Genomic DNA, 22,675 nt, shown 5'->3' with positions numbered 1-22,675 from the left:
CACCATCTCACTTGCACTATAAGCTGTCCAGGTGCACATTGCTTCACCACAGGTTTTGTTTCTGCTTTTGAATAATAATCTGTAGTGTCTTTCTTCTAGAATTGTATGGTAATATATTGATGCAGGGAAAAACAGATTAAGCATGGCATCCTCCTCACATAGAAAGAAGAAATCCAAGGAGCAATCTCAAAGCAGCCAAGGTATCCTGGAAAACTGGTTTGCTGGAGATTCAGAGGCAATGACAAGGTTCATACATGAGACTGGTAGAAAGCAAATCAATGTACCCAAACTGCTTGAGTTCTCATGGCTGAGAGAGGAGAATTTGATAGAAGCCAAAGACTTGCTCAAACATCAAAAGCTGAAAGGATTTCTGGAGATGAATGGAAATGTTTATCCAGATCTTGTGAAGGTGTTTTACTGCAACCTTGAACAAGAGGGTAAAAATCTGGTTTCCCATGTAAAAGGAGTGAAGTTGAAGATCACTAGGGAAATCTGAAGCAGTGTGGGTGGAATCAAATATTCAGGACTGAAAGTGAGCAAAGGAAACACTGCTGGAATTCAAGGATTCAACAAATTGCAATTTTATAGAAGCTGTGTGAGGAATCCCACTGAACCAGTAGCTAGGTATCATGCAGGTAGCCTAACTCTAATTCCTAGACTCTTAGCTCATATAATTGCTTGGCAGCTTACACCTAGAGGAAGTAATCATGTTGTACTTCATGAGGAAGACTTGATACTGCTGTATTGCATCATGAACCAGCTTAAGGTAAATTGGGTAAGTACTATGGTTGAACATATGCTGAAATCTGCAAGACTACCTGATTATCGTCTTCCCTATGCAATATTTGTGTCAAAACTAATTGATCACTTTAAAGTGGACACTACCAATGAGAGGAATGACTCTATTAAGGCTGCAAGTGAAATAGATAACTCCACACTCATGAAAATGGGATTTTATAAGGATGAAGATGGCTGGGTTTTTAGAAGAAATGCTGGACAAAGGGCTGAGCAAGAAGCTGCTCCTCAAGGAAATGAAGAAGAAGAAAATGCTGATGGTGTGCAACACATGGACGAATCACCAATACATTCTGCTGAACATGAAGATGTTGCTGCCACTAGTCAGAATGCAATAGTTGCATATGAGGCACCTGAGTACAGGGGTGAACCTCTGTCTATGTTTGAAAGACAGGTGCTAAGCAGGCTGGACACACTCACAGATGAGCAGAAGGCACACTATGAGATGACCTACGCCAGGTTTCAACACTTGGATGAACAACTTGAAGGAGTTCAAGTGCAGCTAGTTGAGCTCTATTACAACAACAAGTGATCCTATCTCCAAGCTTTTATCTTTCATATATTGTTGAACAATTTGGGATTAATCTGTACTGTTTCTTTTCTGCACTGGTTTTTAGTTGTTTTGTGATTTGTAATGAACCTATATGGTTTATTGGTATTATTTGAACTGTTATGTATGGCTATTATTGTTTCTGTGGTATTTTGTGCTCCCATTCTGTTTGATGAATCCAAAGGGGGAGAAGAATAGCCTAGTACAGAACAGCCTAAGAATAGCCTGGTACAGGTTCTGCAGAAGATATTCACAGTGGCTGCTGATATGATTCAGATGTTAAAACTGCAGGTATATCATTTATAAATCTGTTTGTTCTGCTTTAACACCTGTTTTCTGTGTATATAGTTCTGTACAGTTTTGGTCATGATCTTTCTTCAAAGTTGTGCAAAACAAAGGGAATTTGTCTCCATCAAACAGGGGGAGATTGTTGAAGCTGAAGGAAGCTTCTTCCCTACCAAGACTTGATGTGTGTTTGATGAAGAAAATGGCTTGAGTGCTTTGAAGATTGTAATAGGTTTTTAGATTCATTTGTAATTAGGCTTGTAAATGTGTATGATTGTCTTTTGCTGTGTAACCTATCCTAGATGCCTAACCAAGTCTAGATCAAGCACATGATGTGGTTAAATGGTTTTTGAAAAGCTTTTTAAAATGTTTTTAACAGTTTTAAAACAGTACACAAATAAATCTGTTTTATGGAGAAAGAATCTGTTTATTTCTTCTCTGTTAAAAAGGCTTTTCTAAATTCCTGTTAAGGCACCAAGGGAAAGCTCAGTTCGTTATTTCAGTTAAGCTGAGTTGGCCTGTGTGTTATACTTTAATCTGTTTTACTATGAAAGAACAGGTTTATTCTTTGGTCTGCTGAAAGGTTTTTCACAAGTTAGTTAGGGCACCAAAGGTACCACTCAGACAGTTATTTCTGTTAAGCTGAGTTGGCAGTTTTCACAAATAAACCTGTTAAGTTCAAAAATGAATCTGTTGTTTTCTTAACTGCTTTTCAACTATTTTTTGAAAAGAAGTTAGAAACTGTTTTCTATATAAAGAAAAGTCCAGCTCACATGAATAAGTGCTGAGGAATTACGCTTTTGACAGAGATCAAACAATTACCATGTGAGAAGAAGGATTGAAAGAGTTTTTGAAAGGTTTTCCAAAGAGATTTTCAAGTGTGCTTGTTCTAGGAAACCTTTGATCTTGGTGAAGGTGCTGGTGCAGTTCTGCAGCAAATTGAACTACTGGTTTTGAGTTCTTGCATCTTCTTTTCAGGTGTAATCTTTCCTTTATTCTGTTTTGTAAAGGTGTAAGTGTTAGTCACTCCTTGATAGGGTTTCTTGGAGTGCAAGGTGTGCTGAAATAGGGTTTTTCAGCATTGTGTGTGTTGTTCTTGTAGTGTTCAAGAACTGTTGGTTTTGTAAGTGATTGGTACTGTTTTTAGTGAATTCCACCTTGGGGTAAGGTGAGACTGGATGTAGCTCTGTATGAGTGAACCAGTATAAAAACGTGTGTATCTTGTATTCTCATCCCTGCACTCTTTTCTGATTTTTTGCTTAATTCTGTCAAGAACTAAATCTGTTCTTTTTAAATTGAATCTGTTAATTCTGGGTTAAGTGAAAACTGTTCTTCCTGATTTGTTGAAGTTTTCTGATCATATACAAGGTTGCTGCATATAATGGTTTAAGTGAATTGTGAACAAACTGATCATTCATTAAAACCTAAGAAAGGATCATACTTCTTGAAATCTTGTGTTGTGTAACTTTTGATTGATTTCTAAGCATAGCTGTATCCTTCATCCTCACTATATTAAGCTGATCTGGTTCTGTCATAATTCTCTGTTGATCACAATTTTACATTGAACAAAATTCAAATTGTGCCAAGACTGCTCTGAAGAATCAATTTGTTTCATGTAAAAACAATCTGTTCTTTTTGCCTCTGGAATACTGAAAAATTGTGTGTTCTTGAGAAAATTTTATAAGCTCAATTCACCCCTCCCCTCTTGAACTTAGACACTAATAGACCCAACAGTTACCACTAAGACTCATGGTTCTTGAAGGACCAAATAAATCCATGTGTAGCAGTTCAATTGGTTTTGAAGTAGAAACTACAATTTTGAGTTTTAAAGAATGTTTAATTTGCTTCCCCTTTTGACATGTTTCACATATATGGTCTTTCACAAACTTGAGTTTGGGTAAACCTACCACAATATTCTTAGAGATCAACTTATTTAGATGATGCATGTAAATATGTGTTATTCTTCTATGCCATAACCATGATTCCTCATGCTTGGTGAGAAGACAACCAATAGATGCAGAATGTGAGATATCAAGAAGATAAACATTGTTGATTGTTTTACCAATCAACAATACTTCCTGTGATTTGGGCAGCCGTATCTCACACATGTTGGGCTTGAAGGTTACTTGATAACCTTTATCACACAGCTGGCTTATGCTAAGGAGATTGTGCTTAAGTCCTTCCACAAACAGCACATCATGAATCAAGAATGAGTTCTTATCATCAATGGTTCCTCTTCCAAGAATTTTCCCTTTGTTGTTGTCACCATAAGTCACATGACCTTCATGCTTGAGGAGAAGATTGACAAATTTGGTTTTATCCCCTGACATATGCTTCGAACAATCATTGTTCAGGTACCACATGTGCTTATTTTCCATCAAGGAGCCCTGCAAGAGATAAGATCAAGTAGCAAGGATTGGTCCCCCTAACAAATTTGGGTCCATTGGCCTTAATTGGATCATTAGAAGCCTTAGGATTCTTAGGATCCCACTTCATAACACCATTAGGAACACAAAATTTTCTAATTTTACAGAATCTGACAGAATGACCATTTTTCATACAATAGAAGCATGAAACTACGGGTTGTTTCGACTTTTCAATCGGTTGTTTTTGCCTAATGGTTGAATAAGGCTTTGAAACACCACTTTTCTTACTCTGTGGCTTAAAACCCAGTTCAGATTTCCAAAAACACAATTTTGAGATGCCAGAACAGTCTTAAAGTTTGATTTTCCTTTTGAAAGCTTATCCACAGTTTTCACAAGATAGTGAACATTATTTTCAAGAGATTCACAATTTTCACAAACACTTGAGTCACATTTGCAAGAAGAGTTTTTGTAAATTGATAAGTGCCTAATTTCAGTAATGTTTCATATTAAAATATAGGCACTTATGAGGATTTATTGCTAATTTACATATAAAATAATCCCTAATTTATGAATTTATACCTTTTTACATTTTTATGATCTTTATTTGAATAAGAGTATTTTATTCCCAAATTTGGTGTTAATTGCATATTTCTAAGGAAGATTGAAGATTTGGATTTAAGATGAATGATTTGAGCTAAAAAGATAAAGATGGAAGGTCCCAAAATGGAAAAAGATGCAAAGAAAGATTAGGCCTTTTTTATGTTTTATCATTTAGCCCATTAGCGCGACACATGAAACAACCTAACCCTAGAAAACTAGGATAAATAGAAGGCTAGAGGCTCAACCCTAGTGTGCCAGATTGAGAGGAAAACACCATAGAGTGAATTGTAACCAATTGGGAGAATGAGAGGTGCTAGAAGTATGCGTAGCTAATTCTACCTTTTGGGATTAGGAGTAATCTGCTCAACTCTTATGTATTGAGGTGATATCTTATATATTAATATTCAGTTCTTGATAGCTTATTGGTATTGTTGTTTTACTTTTAACTTTCCGTGACAAATTGATAATGTTAAATCTGACCGGGAGATATTTTTAGGGTTTAGACCTAAACAACAATACTTAACATATTTGAGTGTTAGGAATAGACTTGAAATGTTAATTGCTATTAACGTCTGAGCTTCGTTCTAAGTTGTTCTTATAATTATGCGAGGGATCGATAGTTTGGGAACATTCTTAAGGATTTTATATGCGAGGAATTGATATAAATTATTTTTATACGGGCATCAATTTCAATTAAAGAACTTAATATTGACATGTTAATCAAAATACATGAGAGTGAGAGAGATGAAACCTAATCCCTATTTTTCCAATTGAAACAACTATTTCTTTGTCTGTTTTCTTATTAATCATCGCCAACACAACCACTTTCAATACACTTTTAATTGCTTTGTTCTATATTTAGCGATTATTGTACTTGATAATTCACTGTTCCTTGTGAGATCGATATCCGTCCTTAGGGACAATTATTACTTCTGACAAATGCGGTGCACTTGTCGTAAAAAGTCATCATAAATCAATTCCAAATTTTTCAAAATGATGAGTTTGAGGATGAATCATCGTTGCATGCTCTTCTTGATTATCCTTTCTTCTTATACTTCTTGTGACCCTTTTTCTCTTTGCTCTTTTTATTGGGACAATCAACTTTAATATGTCACTGTTCTCCACCTCCAAACCAGGTATATTTGTTAGAATTAAAATCATTAAGTTTCTTGCTATTTTACCCGATGGAAGATTCATTCTTGCTGCTGTTTTTCTTCAGGAATTTTCTGAATTTCCTAGTCAGCAAACTTAGAGTTTCTCCTTCACTGTCATCGCTTGAATCTTGACAGTTTTCGTGTCCAACAGCCTTTAAGGCAATGTTCCTCACAAGCTTATCCCCACTTTCTTGAACATTCAATCTGTTCATCTCTAACTCATGTTCTCTGAGCTTTCCAAACAGTGAGGCAGTAGTCACAGAGGTTAAATCCTTAGACTCAGAGATAGTAGTGACCTTGGGCTGCCATGATATGTCTAGGAACTTTAGATCCCTTTTTTCAAACATCTTCCCAAGACTCATGAGGTGATTGACAATATGAGTAAACCTCTTTTGTACCTTAGCAATTGTCTTCCTTTTATGCATCCTAAACATCTCATATTCTTGGATGAGAGCATGCTTCCTTGCTCTCTTCATATCATTTGTTCCTTCGTGAGTGACTTCTAGAGTATCCCACATTTCCTTTGTTGATTCACATTGAGACACCTTGAAAAACTTATCAGAACTTAAGGCATGTGCAATAATATTCTTTGCAATACAATCATATTGAGCCTTTTTGCTTTCATGCTCAGCCCATTGGAACCATAATTTTTCAGAAATCACTTTATCATTTTCAAGCATAGGAACAAAAGGACCATTTTTAATTGCATCCCAAATTCCTTTATCAATTGATTCTACAAAGATTTTCATTTCTACCTTCCAAAACTGGTAATGTACACCACAAAACAAAGGTGGTCTATTAATATATGCACATTCCCCAAAAGGTAGTTTATCAAGCATGAAAACAAATTTTTGGATCAAAACTTGAATGACTTTCAAGAACCTAGCTCTTGATGCCAATTGTTGGAATTGTAAACCTTAAACAAGAGGGGGTGAATTGTTTATAAACGTTTTTCACAAATATTGAAGGTAGAGTGAAGTTCACTAAAGAATCAAAGAACAAGAAACCAGATCAACCAACAAATAAAATTGTTTTAAGTTGATTCCAGAAAATCAACCGGTTGTTTATGAGAATCAACTAGTTGTTTTTTTCAGCAGTGAATAAAAAACAAGCTAAAACAGATTTAAAGGAGATAAGGGATAGAAAGATTGTTAGAATGTATGGTTTTAAACTAGAGGGGGGTGAATGGTTTAAAGAGGGTTTTCGAAAAATTTTAAGCCTTGAATGAAATTACTTCGATAATGTCTTGATTAAGAAATCAGTTTTTCTAAACACAAAGCAAAAAGCATAGCACCAGAAAAACAATCGGTTGTTTTGCAGAAACAATCGGTTGTTTATACCAGTTTACAAAAAAAAACACTGAATTTAAAGAGTTAAGGGATAGAGAAAATGCACACACAGATTTATATTGGTTCACTCTAAACCCAGAGCTACATCCATTCTTCCCAGAAACTACTGAGGAAATCCACTAAGCAATCAACCCTAGATCACTTACAACACAACCAAAGAAGTGACCTTGATCCCCTCAAGACAGACACTTCCTTTGGTCAAACACACCAACACTAAGAATGCTAATCTTGATCCCCTCAAGAACACACAACACTTCTCAGCAACACACAGAAAGTTTCTTTCAACAATACAAAGAATTAAACTTGTTACAGAATGAATCCGAAATCAATACAAGCAGAAAATCCTAGCTCACACTCTTTGATCAATCTCAATCTCTAAGCAATCTCAACTTTTTCTCTTAATCAAAAATCAGTGAAAAACCCAAATCTGTTTTTCTGTATATAATCAAAGTTGTTGTTTGTTATCAAATCTTAACAAACTATTCATTGCATTTAAAGATTGGTCAAAGCATTAAAAACTAGAGCGTAAACAGTTAGAAAATCATTTAATGCTCAGTCAAAGCACAAAATAGTTTTCTGTTATGGTATCAAAACAAACAATCGATTGTTTCCACGAATCAATCGGTTGTTTTGGTTTTGACAGCTCAACCATTTGAAAAACAGTTTTCAACCTTTTCTAAAAACACCTAAGTATAAAACAATCGGTTGTTTCGACAAAACAACAGGTTATTTTTCACTTAGTTTAAAAAACACTTTTCTTTTAAAAGGATTGAGAGTGTTTATGCTTTGGATTCAATCAAGAGTGGATTATACATTAATTCTACCCCAGAACCTATCTAAAAGACAGCTCAGCAACATCAAGCACATGTAGCCTTTCATCAACCTTCACAGGGTTTGGATTCTTCAAAGCTTGAACCCACTTGGTTCAACAATCTCCCCCTATTTGATGAAGACAAATCCCTGGTGCTTGTGTTTGATTTGATTGAATCTGAAGCAGTATCTGCAAAAATAGCATATATACAGTCCAATGCTTCTTACAGCAGCAGGTTAGATTTTCACACATTGAAAGCATATTTCCTGATAAACAATCGGTTGTTTACACGAAACAATCAGTTGTTTCTATCAGCAGCAGCAGAAAATAGTTTTATATCAGAGATTTTAACAAATTTAAACAGTTTCAGAGAAAGATACACAAGAACCAACTAATTCTCCCCCTATTTGTCTTCACAAATAGACTTTAACATCAAAACAGATTTAGGAGAGATTATTAAGATCAATGATACCTAACTCATTTCTTAGAAAGAAGAACCTCTCTTTTGGTAGTGGTTTAGTGAAGATATCAGCTAACTGCAGTTTGGTCTCCACAAATTTCACTTCACAGTTCCCATTGCTTACATGATCCCTGATGAAATGATGCCTTATCTCAATATGTTTGGTCCTTGAGTGCTAAATCTGATTTTTGGTAAGATTGATGGCACTTGTGTTATCACACATCAAAGGGACTTTGCTGATTTGTAATCCAAAGTCTGCAAGTTGTTGTTTGAGCCACAAAATCTGTGCACAATAGCTTCCAGCAGCTATATACTCAGCCTCAGCAGTAGAGAGAGCAACACATGCTTGTTTCTTGCTATGCCATGAGATTAGGCTTGAGCCAGGAAGGTGTCAAGTTCCACTTGTGCTCTTCCTATCTAGCTTGCAACCTGCAAAGTTAGAATCTGAATAACCAATTAAATGAATTGGAGAGTGAGAAGGATACCATAACCCAACAGTTGATGTTCCTTTAAGATATTTCAGAATTCTTTTTGCAGCTTTGAAGTGTGACTCTTTAGGATTTGCTTGATATCTTGCACAAAGACACACCGCAAACATGATGTCCGGCCTACTAGCGGTTAGATATAGCAAAGAGCCAATCAATCCTCTGTATTTGGTTTGATCTACTCCCTTTCCAGCAGCATCAGCATCCATGTAGCAGCTTGATGGCATTGAAGTGCTTGCTTCTTTGCAACTCTCTATTTCAAATTTCTTGAGAATCTCCTTGTAATACTTTGATTGACATAGAAAGATCCCATCCTTTGTTTGCTTAACCACTGCCTTGGAGCTTGCTTCAGTCCATACAAAGCTTTCTTCAACTTGAAGACATGGCTGGGATGTTGATGATCTTCAAAGCCCCGTGGTTGATCTATATACACTTCCTCATTGATGTAGCCATTCAAGAAAGCAATTTTGACATCCATTTGGAAGAGTTTAAAACCACTCATAGAAGCAAAATCCAGCAGCAGCCTCACAGCCTCACACCTTGCAACAAGGGCAAAGGTTTCACCATAATCTATGCCCTCCTCTTGATTGTAGCCTTTGGCAACTAACCTTGCTTTGTTCCTAGTGATCACACCATTTTCATCCAACTTGTTTCTGAACACCCACTTCGAACCTATGATGTTCATCTCAACTGTTCTAGGGACAAGAAACCATACCTCATTCCTTGCAAACTGATTCAACTCTTCATGCATAGCTTCAACCCACTTTTCATCCTTGAGAGCTTCATCAGTTTTCTTTGGTTCAATTTGTGAGACGAAAGTTGTGTGCCTGCAGAAGTTTGAGATGGAACTACATGTGGAGACACCTTCCTTTATCTGCCCTGTGATGTTTTCCACTAACAGATCTCTAGGAATCCTCCACTCTTTGGGCAGCTCACTCTGTTGCAGAATTCCAATCGGTTGTTTCTGCGAATCAACCGGTTGTTTTTCTGCATAGATTTCCAGCTTCTCCAAACTGATGCTCTGTTCATCCTCTTCAGCATTGGTCTTCGGGATTTGGATGTTTCTGTGATCTACCTCATCAAAGACAACGTGAACTGACTCTTCTACAGTCATCAACCTCTTGTTGTAGATTCTGTATGCATGACTTGTGAGAGAATACCCTATGAAGATGTCAAGATCAGCTTTCTCATCAAACTTCCCCAAGTTTTCCTTTCCATTGTTGAGAATGAAACAACTGTAACCGAAAACTCTGAGATAATTTATGTTAGGCTTCCTTCCATTGAAGATTTCATAAGGAGTCTTCTTTAGAATAGGCCTAATAAGCACTCTATTCATCACATAACAAGAGGTGCTCACTGCATCAGCCCAAAAGTACTTAGGAAGAGATGATTCACTAAGCATTGTCCTTGCTAGCTCTTCAAGAGACTTGTTCTTCCTCTCTACCACACCATTCTGTTGTGGAGTTCTTGGAGCAGAGAAATTATGCAAAATCCCCATCTTTTCACAGAACTTGCTGAACTTTTCATTTTGGAATTCTCCTCCATGATCACTTCTAATAGAGCCTATGTTGTTGTTCTTTGTATTTTGCAACCTTCTTGCTAGCTTCTTGAATGCAGAAAAGGCATCACTCTTTGATTCCAAGAAGAGAGTCCAAGTGAACCTAGAAAAGTCATCAACAATAACAAGAGCATAGTAATTTCCACCAAGGCTCATAGTTCTTGAGGGTCCCAAAGAGATCCATGTGAAGTAGCTCAAGAGGTTTTAAAGAAGAAACAACATTTTTTATTTTAAAAGAGTTTTTCACTTGTTTCCCTTTTTGGCAAGCTTCACAAATGTGATCCCTCTCAAACTTGAGCTTTGGTAGCGCAATCACAAGATCCCTTGAAATTAACTTGTTCAAGTGATTCATGTGAATATGAGCAATTCTTCTATGCCAAAGCCAAGATTCATTTTGCTTGGATAGAAGACAACCAATTGAACATGGTGAAGAGATTTCTAGAAGATAAACATTATTGATTCTCTTACCTACCAACATTACCTCTTTGGTGTTGGGTAGACAAAATTCACATGTGTTTGTCTTGAACATCACTTGATATCCCTTGTCACATAGTTGGCTAATGCTCAGCAGATTGTGCTTTAGTCCTTCTACATAGAGCACATCATGGATTACCAAGATGTCTTTGTCTCCTATGGATTCTCTCCCAAGAATCCTTCCCTTGTTGTTGTCCCCATAGGTGACATGCCCTTCTTGGTTAATGAAGATACTCAGGAACTTTGATTTGTCCCCTGTCATATGCTTGGAGCATCCACTGTCCAAGTACCATTGTTGCATGCTCTCCTCCAAGTTTTCCTACAAAGAAGATTTTCAAGTACAAAGATTTGGTCCCCTTATGAATGTGGGTCCATTTGGTTTACATTCATCAATTGAACTTTTACTGCACTTAGGAATCCACTTCATAAAGCCCCTAGGAACAGCATATTTTCTGATTTTACAGAACCTCACAAAATGGCCTCTTTTCATGTAGTAGAAGCATGTAACAATCGGTTGTTTCGATGGTCCAATCGGTTGTTTTTCTGGCATTTTCAAAAATGACTTTGAAAATCTATCTTGTTTGTTTTGTGGGTTAAAACCCAATCCAGCTTTTCCAAAAACACAGTTTTGAGATGCCAAGACATTCTCAAAGATTGTACTTTAGAAAGCTTATCCACAGTTTTAACAAGATAGTGGACCTTCTTTTCAAGATTTTCGCAATTTTCACAAACAAGAGTATCACACTTGCAAGAGAAGTTTTTGTAAACAATTTCAAGGTTTTCAAAATCTGTTTTTGAATTTTCTAATTCCTCTTCTAGTGATTTGACTCTATTTTCAAGCCAGCTATTCATTCCCTTTAATCGATTGTTCAAGAGGGCCAATCGGTTGGCTTCTTCATGCGTTTCTTGAAAGGCTTGAAGCAATTGACTATAATTTTCAGAGTTTGAGGAGTTAGATGAACTTACACTACTTGAGTCATCTTCCTTTCTGGCCATGAAGCAGAGGTTGAGGCTTTTCTTGTTTTGCCTTCTTTTCCTTCTTGCTTGACTTCTTGACCTTGTCTCCTTTGGTTCATTGATGTTTCCATGAGCAGCCTTGAGTGTGTCCCACATCTCTTTAGCAGTTTTGCATTTTGATACCCTGAAAAACTCATTAGTATCTAGTGCATTATGTTTTGAGCAGTGCAATCAAGCTTGGCCATTTTACATTCATCATTGGTCCATTGGGACCAAGGTTTTGCAATTAAAGAACCATCCTTTTTAAACTTTGGAATGAAAGGATCATTCTCAATTGAATCCCAAATTCCTTGATCAATAGATTCCACAAAGATTTTCATTTTGGCCTCCCAATACTTGTAATTCAATCCACAGAATAAAGGTGGTTTATAGATTGAAGCACCTTCCTCAAAAGATTGTTTTCCAGCCATAGAAAAAAGATTTTTGGATCAACTTGAATAACTTTCAAGAACCAAGCTCTTGATGCCAATTGTTAGAATGTATGGCTTTAAACTAGAGTGGAGGTGAATGGTTTAAAAAGGGTTTTTGAAAACTTTTAAGCCTTGAATGAAATTACTCCGAGAATGTCTTGATTAAGAAATCAGTTTTTCAAAACACAAAGCAAAAAGCACAGCACTAGAAAAAAAATCGGTTGTTTTGCAGAAACAATCGGTTGTTTATACCAGTTTACAAAAATAAAAACTGAATTTAAAGAGTTAAGGGGTAGAGAAAATGCACACACAGATTTATATTGGTTCACTCTAAACCCAGAGCTACATCCAGTCTTCTCAGAAACCACTGAGGAAATCCACTAAGCAATCAACCATAGATCACTTACAACACAACCAAAGAAGTGACCTTGATACCCTCAAGACACGCACTTCCTTTGGTCAAACACACCAACACTAAGAATGCTGATCTTGATCCCCTCAAGAACACACAACACTTCTCAACAACACACAGAAAGTTTCTTTCAACAGTACAAAGAATTACACTTGTTACAGAACGAATCTGAAATCAATACAAGCAAAAAATCCTAACTCCCACTCTTCGATCAATCTCAATCTCTCAGCAATCTCAACTTTTTCTCTTAATCAAAAATCAGTGAAAAACTCAAATCTGTTTTTCTGTATATAATCAAAGTTTTTGTTTGTTATCAAATCTTAACAAACTATTCATTGCATTTAAAGATTGGTTAAAGCATTAAAAACTTGAGCGTAAACAGTTAGAAAATCATTTAATGCTCAGTCAAAGCACAAAACAGTTTTCTGTTATGGTATCAAAACAAACAATCAGTTGTTTCCACGAATCAATCGGTTGTTTTGGTTTTGACAGCTCAACCATTTGAAAAACAGTTTTCAACCTTTTCTAAAAACACCTAAGTATAAAACAATCGGTTGTTTCGACAAAACAACAGGTTGTTTTTCACTTAGTTTAAAAAACACTTTTCTTTTAATTCTACCCCAGAACCTATCTAAAAGACAGCTCAACAACATCAAGCACATGTAGCCTTTCATCAACCTTCATAGGGTTTGGATTCTTCAAAGCTTGAACCCACTTGGTTCAACAAAGATCACACAGGAAATTTATACTACTTCACTCTTAACCAAGAGATACATCCAGTACTCAGAAACCTCTTAGCAATCCACTAAGCAATAAAAAAAAACTTGATTACAAACCACACACCAAAGAGGTGATCTTGAATCCTTAAAGTACACACACCTCCTTTAGCTAACAATACACCACATATCAGAACACCTTCTAGATCTGCACACACCAGTCTTTACAAAATTACAGAGATCAAGAGAGAAAAGGAATGATCACACTTGATACAATCAAAAGATTGAATTGAAAAATACAAAGCAATCCTATTTCACTCTTTAAAAGAATCCAAAGCTTAAAGCAATCTTGGAGAAAACTGATTTGAAAGGTATAATTTGATTTCATAACAACTAGGAGCGTATAATAGATTTTTTATACTCCAAAAAGCTGTTAAAAACATTTAATGCAAGAGCCAAATCAGTTTTGAATCATTTAAGACATATTTAACAAACTTAACAGATTCTATTAAGAATTTTTAAAAATCAATCAGTTGATTTCTCAAATCAACCGGTTGAATTGGTTTGACAACAAAGCCAAACAAAGTCAAGCTTTTCAAATCCTTTTCAAAAACCACTAAGTGTAAAACAACCGATTGAAATGAAAAAAGAACTGGTTGTTTTTCCACTTCCTTAGAAAACATTATTTTTTTCAAAAGATCTTGATTAAAACAAGTTTGGATCATAACAAAGAGTGGATTTAAAAATTCAAACTACCCAGAACACACACAAGCAACACCTAGCCCTTCAAGCAATTTTGTCATAAACAAACCTTAAAGTAGGGGTAAAATCGGTTATTGTTTAAGACCTGCGGTTGTACAACAGTACCATTCGGTTGAATTGAGAATTCTGCCTCCAACCTTTAAATCGCACTCAAGACATTATGAAAGTGACGGGAAACTGTTTCTCCAAACCGATGAAAGAAGAATGAAACACTTCGACTCTTCATATTATGTTCAATAATGTGGAGAAATTTGGAAACTTGTTCTTCCACGATTGATCAATATGCATCTTTAACAAGTCTGGTTTCCCTTATTCATTGACATAATTGAAAGAATGTTTCTTGTCTCATGCGAATAATGTCACAACAACATTCAATGTGCACCTATTACTCCATCAATTGTTGTCTGCGATGCCCTTTTTGTGGTTGGAACTTGGTAATAGAGTTCGTCGTAGTACGTATCATACATAACAAATTCAATCCAAAAACAATCATACAAAGGATCATCACTGATGCATCTTAAGTTTTTTTTTTAATTTTTTTTTGTATTTGTGCAATTAAATTCATGTTCGCAAAACTAAGATCGTTATAAATTTCAACTGTGTCCTCAAAATCTGTCATTTCTACCTCATCAAAATGTCTCGTAGAATTCATATCGTTATCCATCTAATGTTTAGCTTTTCATTGACAACCATAATTACGAGTAAGTGTCTCTACAACATTTTTCTTACAATTACAACCACAAATACGATTATCGTTTCGGTGTAAAACTACACCACTACAGTTACCCTAAAAACTAATTATAATAACTAAATAACAAATTACATAAATATTTTTAATTTAAAATTACTCCATGATTTCAATTCTATAATATAAAAAAGTCATATAAATATTTATAATTAAAAAAAATCAATATAAAAATGGATTCTGGTTAATAAAATAAAAAATAATAATTAGTCAAATTTTTTAATGTAAGTTACTCTATCGGTTCAATTATGATTAATAATAAAAATTAATATAAGTATTTATAATTTTAAAATTTGAATATTAAAATGGACTCTACCACAAACTTAATCAAATTAATCAATTGTAAAATAAATTAACTAAATTAAATACATAATAAATAAAGACATGAATAAACTCATGAATACAATAAAAATAAACATAATATAAATTTCAAACAAAAGTTACCTCTGGAAAAGAACACAAGAATATTATGGATGAAGATGAAGTTGTGCGTCAAGAATTTGCATCAACAAAAGACCTAAAAACACCTACATCAAATTAAAAAACCAAAGAAAAATTTATCAAAAAACTGAAACTGAAAAATTTGAAAAAAATAAGAACATAATTGATTATGTTTTACCTTAAAAAAAACAATATAACCGATTATTTACAATTTTCACGAGCCTAATCGACTATGTCTTGCCTTCGAAAACAAACATAATAGATTATAAAAACAATTTTAACAGCATAATCAATTATGCTCCCATTAACACTCAAAATATATGCTACAAAAAATAGAAGGTAATTGATTATGCCTTTTGCTTAATCGATTATGAATTGTTTTGTAGGACTTAATTGATTGTGTATGATGTGTTTTTACAAGGTTAATCGATTAGGGTGTGTGTAAAATGTAAAACATACCTAACCTGACTTGGAAGATGAAATTGGCACACCTCACTTAACACCATCTCCAACAATTATCACTCGCACTCTACTCACTCTCCAAACGAAAATAGTCAAGCAATAATACAAATACAAATGCAATGTTCACGATAATCTTAGGTTACATAAATAACTCGTGATATGTGTTATATTAATGAACTTCACCTAGACCTAAGCATTGCATTTAAGATAGTCAACAAGATTCTCTGTGTCAAATTTAAGAATCTTTGTATGGAATAAATTTGTGTATGCGTGCAGTGTATGATCAACCCAGGTAAGAAAAGTTGAAAGAATAAAAGGGGCACAAACTTAATAACACAAAGTGTATCCAAACTTAATATCATCCACTTTCGCGCTCTCCCATCGTTGCATACTCATTTATCCAAACAAGGTGTATCCTCACTTCCGTCTGCAACAACAGTGCACCCCTGATCCAAAAATAGTGTAATAGATGATAGGTGGTTATTACTATGTCAACACTAATTAGTCTATTTTATTTTCATCATTAGTGTATATCTTTCTCTTATCATATCTCTTATTCTAATTATTTATACTAGTGAAAACATTATGTGGTTGCTTACACAATCTTTTTATAAATAAAAGGACATATTTGTTATTACTTATAATTACTTTATGTGATTTTTTTATTATATAATGAAAAAAATAATTAAATACATTATTTATTATACATTTTATTGTATTGAAGTAATGTTGTAATATATATAAAAGTTTAATTATATAGAATCAAACATTCTAAACACGTGCCGTGTATACAAGATGTGAGTAGTCAGTTTCCGCTGTAGGTTAATTTCTTTTATATATTTACTTTTTTTTACTTCACTATGCTTTTATTTTATTTTATTTTCATAGTTTTAATTAATGTCAAATTTATATTGTGATTTAAAAATATTATTAAAGAAAAAATAGGGAAATAGTTTGTATGCACATGAAATTATACATGAATATAGAATTGTTAAGGGTAAAATAATAATAATTTGTGTACTAGAGAAATCCTCATTATATATATATTATTATAAATTATTATGGGTAAAATAAGGAAAACAATTTATGTACATTATATGGTAAAATTCCTACTTATATTTTTATAAATATAAAATTATTATGAGTAAAATAGAAAAAAATGTAAATAAAAATTAGAGAATCCCATATATATTTTTATAGACAATCTTATTTCAGCTCTTTGTCTTATATTAGTATCTACCAATGTTTTTCCTAAAGAATGGAAACAAAGTTTACCTAATATAGGCATCACACACTGAAATGAGGTAGGTCTTTCTGTCTGTAGTGTTTTCTTAAATGTTCTTTGGCCACAATAAGAGGGATTTAATAAGATGAGTTAGGTTTGCGGTCCATAAGCAATGGTGGAATGCACCTTATATAACATACTTTGACCAACTTATAAATAATAATAATTATAACAATGCATGATATCACTTTTAAGGGAGCGGCGGAAGAAACTTCCACCACCACCACCACCAAAGTGTGTCCACCTTATGCTTTGAACTTTATACTTTTATATGTATATATTAACTGATGATGATAACTGTACGTATAGGCATATATATTTTCCTAAGTGTTTTGTCAGTTTATGGAAGCTTCTGTGTTGATAATCTTTTTATATATATCAGCTCAAGATTCTTTTCTCAAGAAAACAAAGCTTCTTCCTGGTTATATATGGAGACAATGGTGTTGCATTGATTCATCATGTTTTCTTCTCCTACATTTTTTGTTAATAATATTAATTTCTAGCTAGAGTTTATAATTAAAAATATGTAATTTAAAAAAAAAATGGCACTTGTCATATATAGAAATTAGTTTACGAGAGATAATTCATTACATTCCCAAGACTGGTTTCTAGACATGATTAATTTTATATATATTTCACAAACAATTTCTGGAATGTATAAATCTTCTGGAAAATAATTTTCAAACAACACTAACTTGCATTTCGAAAATTCGTTTTTATAATACATTTGAAAAATCTAGACTTTAATAAATTGGTTAATATAAAAACATCAAAACTATCAGATGAAGAGAAGATACGGATAATTCTTTGAAACCATCAAATGGATAAGGAAAATGGTTGGCAAGGTGAAAATATGAAGATATTGACGTTGAGAGGGAAACAAAGAAGATGAATAATGCATAATTGGGAATAAAAGAGTAAGAGTGTTCCCTCAATATGAAAACAAAAATTAAGGTACAAATAAAACTCCTTTCTTCCAATAATTAATTAGACAACTCAAGTTCTTACCAAAAAAGACAACCCAAGTGAAATTTTGGGCTTGCACTTTTTCTGTATTTTTGTTGTACCTACAAACATTTTTGTCTGGGCTTTGCCATTTTCACTCTTCTTTTTTTGTTGTCAAAACAGGAGACTGCTTCTTCTTGCACCTTGATATGTTTTTCACACCCATAACGAGTATTGTCCTCCAATAAAAATAAATAAAACCATAAAGCCTCAAATAGTGTTTCACCTTCTTCCTTTTTCTATTTTGTCTATAGGGACTCCCTATATAGGGACACTCTCAAAGTCCATTTGTAAAAGGAAAAATAATTTAAAAAGATAAACAAAGCTAGATCTCAAAGATAGTTATGAGAAATCCACAATTTCTATCGCAAACATCTCTCAAGAGTAACCTGACGGTTGAACCCTAATGAGGATTGACATCAACAACAACGTCTTCTGCGGCAGAGCTCCTGGGAGGTAACCCCGCATGTACACCAACATCTCCTTCTCCACTTGCATTGCTTCACTCTCCTATCCATTCGTGGTGATTCCCACCAAAAACACTAAATAAATCAAATATCCAATTTCGAAATACCTTTCAAATGAGCCAATTTATAAGTCATATGGTACAAATTTTAATTTAAAATGTAATTCTTCACGCATTAAATAACTTTTGGATTTCTCAATCCAAAAGTCAACTTAATTACTAAATTCTTCATACCCGATTCGCATATAATCCGTATCATAATTTAGAGTTTATGTACTTTTTAGATTCGCATATTTGAAACTCAAACATTTCATATTAAATCATCTAAAACATAACATTGCATTAAATCTGAAAATACCACAGTAATCTAAAATCTTTTTCCACATCCACAAAAAAAATTTCAAATTTGCCAATAAAAAAAATACATCAACTCTAAAATATGTTACAAATTATATAATTCAAAAATTCAATTTCACAATAAAAATACAAAATATACAGAGAAATATATATCATAACCAAAACTTCAAATATTTTAATTTTTTATATATAAAGGAATATTTGTAAAATTATAAAACTTATGAGGTGTCACGAAAATATACGGGAGTGCAGAGCATTATCGTCACAGAAATATATTTTTGTTATGTAATATATAAACAAGATATATGTGTTTCTATTTATTAAACTGTGTACTGACTGTGCATAAATAAACACCATTCATACTTAATAAAATGTTTTCATTATATATAAGATACATGCATAACTGTACCAAAAAAACAACTTCGCTATCCACAGTATATAGAAGTATAATTTTGTTATTTTAAGAACTTTGAAACACAGAGAGACAAACACACTTTTGTTGTTTTTGGGGGTAAAATACAGTTGTTTTTGGGGGTAAAATACAGATAGAAAACACATTTTCGAGAGGAAAAGAAAAGTTACCTAAAAGAGAAATAAAAGTGATGGTAGATAATATTGACATAAGTAAGTAACCTTCAAAATTGAAATTGTTTATTCTAAAACTGATATAAACCGTCACAAAGCCTTTTGTTTATTCCCTTTCAATACAATATTAAGAATAACGAATTGGTAAAATGATACCTATTATATCACTGTTAATATTTTATTCTCCAAAAATAATAGTTTTAAAAGGCTATATATATCAACACACAAAAGAGTACCACTTCAACTTTCACTTACCTTATATTATTTATTACAGTATATATTTTCATATATATTTTTATTGATTAACATCATTATCAAATAAACCTTTATTAATTTTTTCTTATATTTTATAGATATATAGATTTTTTTTTATTAAAATCCACTACCTAGTTTACTAAACATAAACTGTTCTACTTCATCAATAACTCAATCAAAGATCTTCAAATTTTGGTAAGAATAATAATCATCCTATTAAGATATTTACAATTATAATAACTTGAACCCTATCAAAATTGTTATATTAGTACTGTTGTTTTAACACTATCAAAATTATATTAATACGAATACCAATATAGATTTAAGGTATCAAAATCTTAAAACCCAATAATATTTTTCCTATATTTTTGTATGGAAATAGAAAAAAAATAAAAGTCCTCACTATTGATGTTTGGATAAAGTATGAGTGAGTAGAGGTCAAATATAATAAATTTATATTTCGTAGTAAACAAATCTATAGACTACACATCTTTAATTTGATTGGATATTATATCGAGTCAGCTTAAAAATAAGTATTTTTTAAATTTAAACCATTTAATAAAATTAATTTTAATATTAATTAGTGAAAGTATTTATTAACATAATTATCTATACTTATATATATGAAGGGATTCTCTAACTATTTGGTGTACACAAATTTATTTTTATTTTATCTTTATTAATATTTTATTTTATTAATTTGTTTTGGTTATTTTGTCATTTTGTAATTTCAACAATAGTTTTTAATTTTTATTTTTATTTATTTATTGTCACTTGACTATCGTTAGATGTGGCCATGTTATTTGAAAAGTAGAAAAATTGGTAAGTTACTATTTTAGACTATTTTTTTAATTATTATTATATAGTTTTGAATTTATAAATTTTGTAATTGACTTTAAATTGATTGTTTTTAAGCTGATTGATTATGGTATAATTTTTTTTTATTACTTTTTTAATTTTTAATTTAATTTAAATTAATCACGAAATTTTGAGTTTTGACTTATTTTGGAAACTGCTTCTTTATTTTAAATTGATTTTCTTTATTTTAAAAATTAAAGATATTTATAAATTTACCATATATAACTACTGTACCGTCCGGTCATCGAGCGTTGACCGGCCTAGGGCATTGACCAAAGTCAACATGATGGGACCTCGAAGGTGGGATCCCTAAAAAGTACAACAGGATAAGAGAGTGTCTCCTTACACTCACAAGCGAGGACGACCGTGGAGGGGGCGACATAGAGGCAAGGCATGGAGGTCTCGGGTCTCGACACCTCAACAGTAAAGATAGACAAAGAAATGTGGTTTTCAAGCCACACCCCCAGTTACCAGTAGGGAGAGACCCAACTCACGAGGGATCCGTGCATGGGATGTAGGGACGCGGTAATACGCACCACCATTAAAGAGCCATTAGGACAGAGACGACCCGAGAGAGGGTCACGTCCCAGAGGGTGATCTGCATGCATGGCACGTGAGGAAGGCAGGGGACTCCCAGGACGAATGACTCAGAGATTTGGTGCATGAGTTGACACCCAAGCAGTCATCCCACGCCAGTTGCACTACGGCAGGGCAGTCTTATACACTGGACAAGCCTAAGTCTGGGTGTTAGTGTCGCTAAGACGCGCCTACAAAATGCTTAAGTCATAGCTAAACAGGAGGGCAATAACACCAAAGGTATATAAGGCTAACAACAGACATAACTAAGGTACGTTTTGACATTTTACAAAAAACACTCTACACTTTCATTAGTGAAGTTACGCATTTTTGAGAGTGAACAGGGTGAGAAAGAACACACAGTGATCTAAGAGTGATAGTTTGGTGTTCATTGCCCGAGATACTAACTTGACCGTCGGAGTGCAAACGGCCGCGAGGGCACCCTTTGTTTCTTTGTTTTCAGGTGTTTCCACCGGAGGAAGGAAACGTGGGAGCGAAGGGTTCTTGGAAGCGAAGTCAACAGAAACGCACGAAGACGTTAGGTCAACCGGCGGAAACAACTACTATGTTTCCTTCACAATATATCAGTAGGTGCACTTAGATAATTTTTGTGTCTTCTTATGTATATTTATATTTATTAAAATGTACTATAAATTTATATTATTAATATAAGTGTGCTAATAATTACATTATTTATTTAAATTTTAATATTAAATATAAATATATCTATGTTTATATATAAATGAGATTCTCCTTTTTAACTCTCTCAATTCTTTTCTTATTTTATCTTCATATCAATATTTGATTTTATTTCACTATCATGCATTGCATAATTTCTTATTTTTTCTAAAACATTTAGTATGAGCGCTTTGAATTGAAAGAGATATAAAAGAGTGGATGTTTTGAATATTTCAATCATTTTCTATTTTTTTGTCATATGTCCATCTCTCTTAAAATTTATAATTTTCATCTCTACTTATTATTTAGTTTAGTTGACATCTTTTATTAAATTTTTAATATTAGACATAATTATATATAAATGATAAAAATAAAAAATACGAATATACACACTATTTTAGTTTAATTGACATCTTTATTTTATTTTTGATATTAAATATAATTATATATAAATAATAAAAATAAAAAAATTACAAGCATAATAACGACTATATTTTCACTAATATAAATAATAAAAAAAAATATTTTTTTGGATAAACAGACATTCTCGTGACTATGTTACCGCTACTTGTTTTATAAAAGAAATCAATCCATAAATTAACTATCTAACTTAAACTTTGACCTAAATAAGTAGAATCAAAATAATTACATTTAATTTAATTCAATGTTTTACGGACTTTTATAACTGAAGCAAAAATTCATTTTAAAAGTTGTAAGTTTCAACCTAATAGAGTCCTGGTTCTTTTTTATCATTGAGA

The 22,675-nt window shown here is 33.1% G+C and overlaps 1 protein-coding gene across 1 annotated transcript; it reads right to left on the bottom strand.

Annotated features, from left to right (window-relative positions):
- Nucleotides 1-3,348: 3,348 nt before the first annotated feature.
- Nucleotides 3,349-6,430, bottom strand: LOC137839323 (uncharacterized). The gene is made up of 3 exons (XM_068648444.2): nt 5,778-6,430; nt 4,061-4,166; nt 3,349-4,017 (listed from the first exon to the last, which is right to left on the bottom strand). Exons 1-3 carry the CDS (start codon nt 6,428-6,430, stop codon nt 3,349-3,351), a joined length of 1,428 nt encoding a protein of 475 aa, XP_068504545.2.
- Between the last annotated feature and the right edge of the window lie 16,245 nt (nt 6,431-22,675).

Source organism: Phaseolus vulgaris, chromosome 3 (genome assembly GCF_051622355.1).
Source record: "Phaseolus vulgaris cultivar YP4 chromosome 3, ASM5162235v1, whole genome shotgun sequence".
Lineage (NCBI taxonomy): Eukaryota > Viridiplantae > Streptophyta > Magnoliopsida > Fabales > Fabaceae > Phaseolus > Phaseolus vulgaris.
The sequence above is the reverse complement of the archived record's forward strand: the minus strand, read 5'-3'. Positions and strand labels throughout refer to the sequence as shown.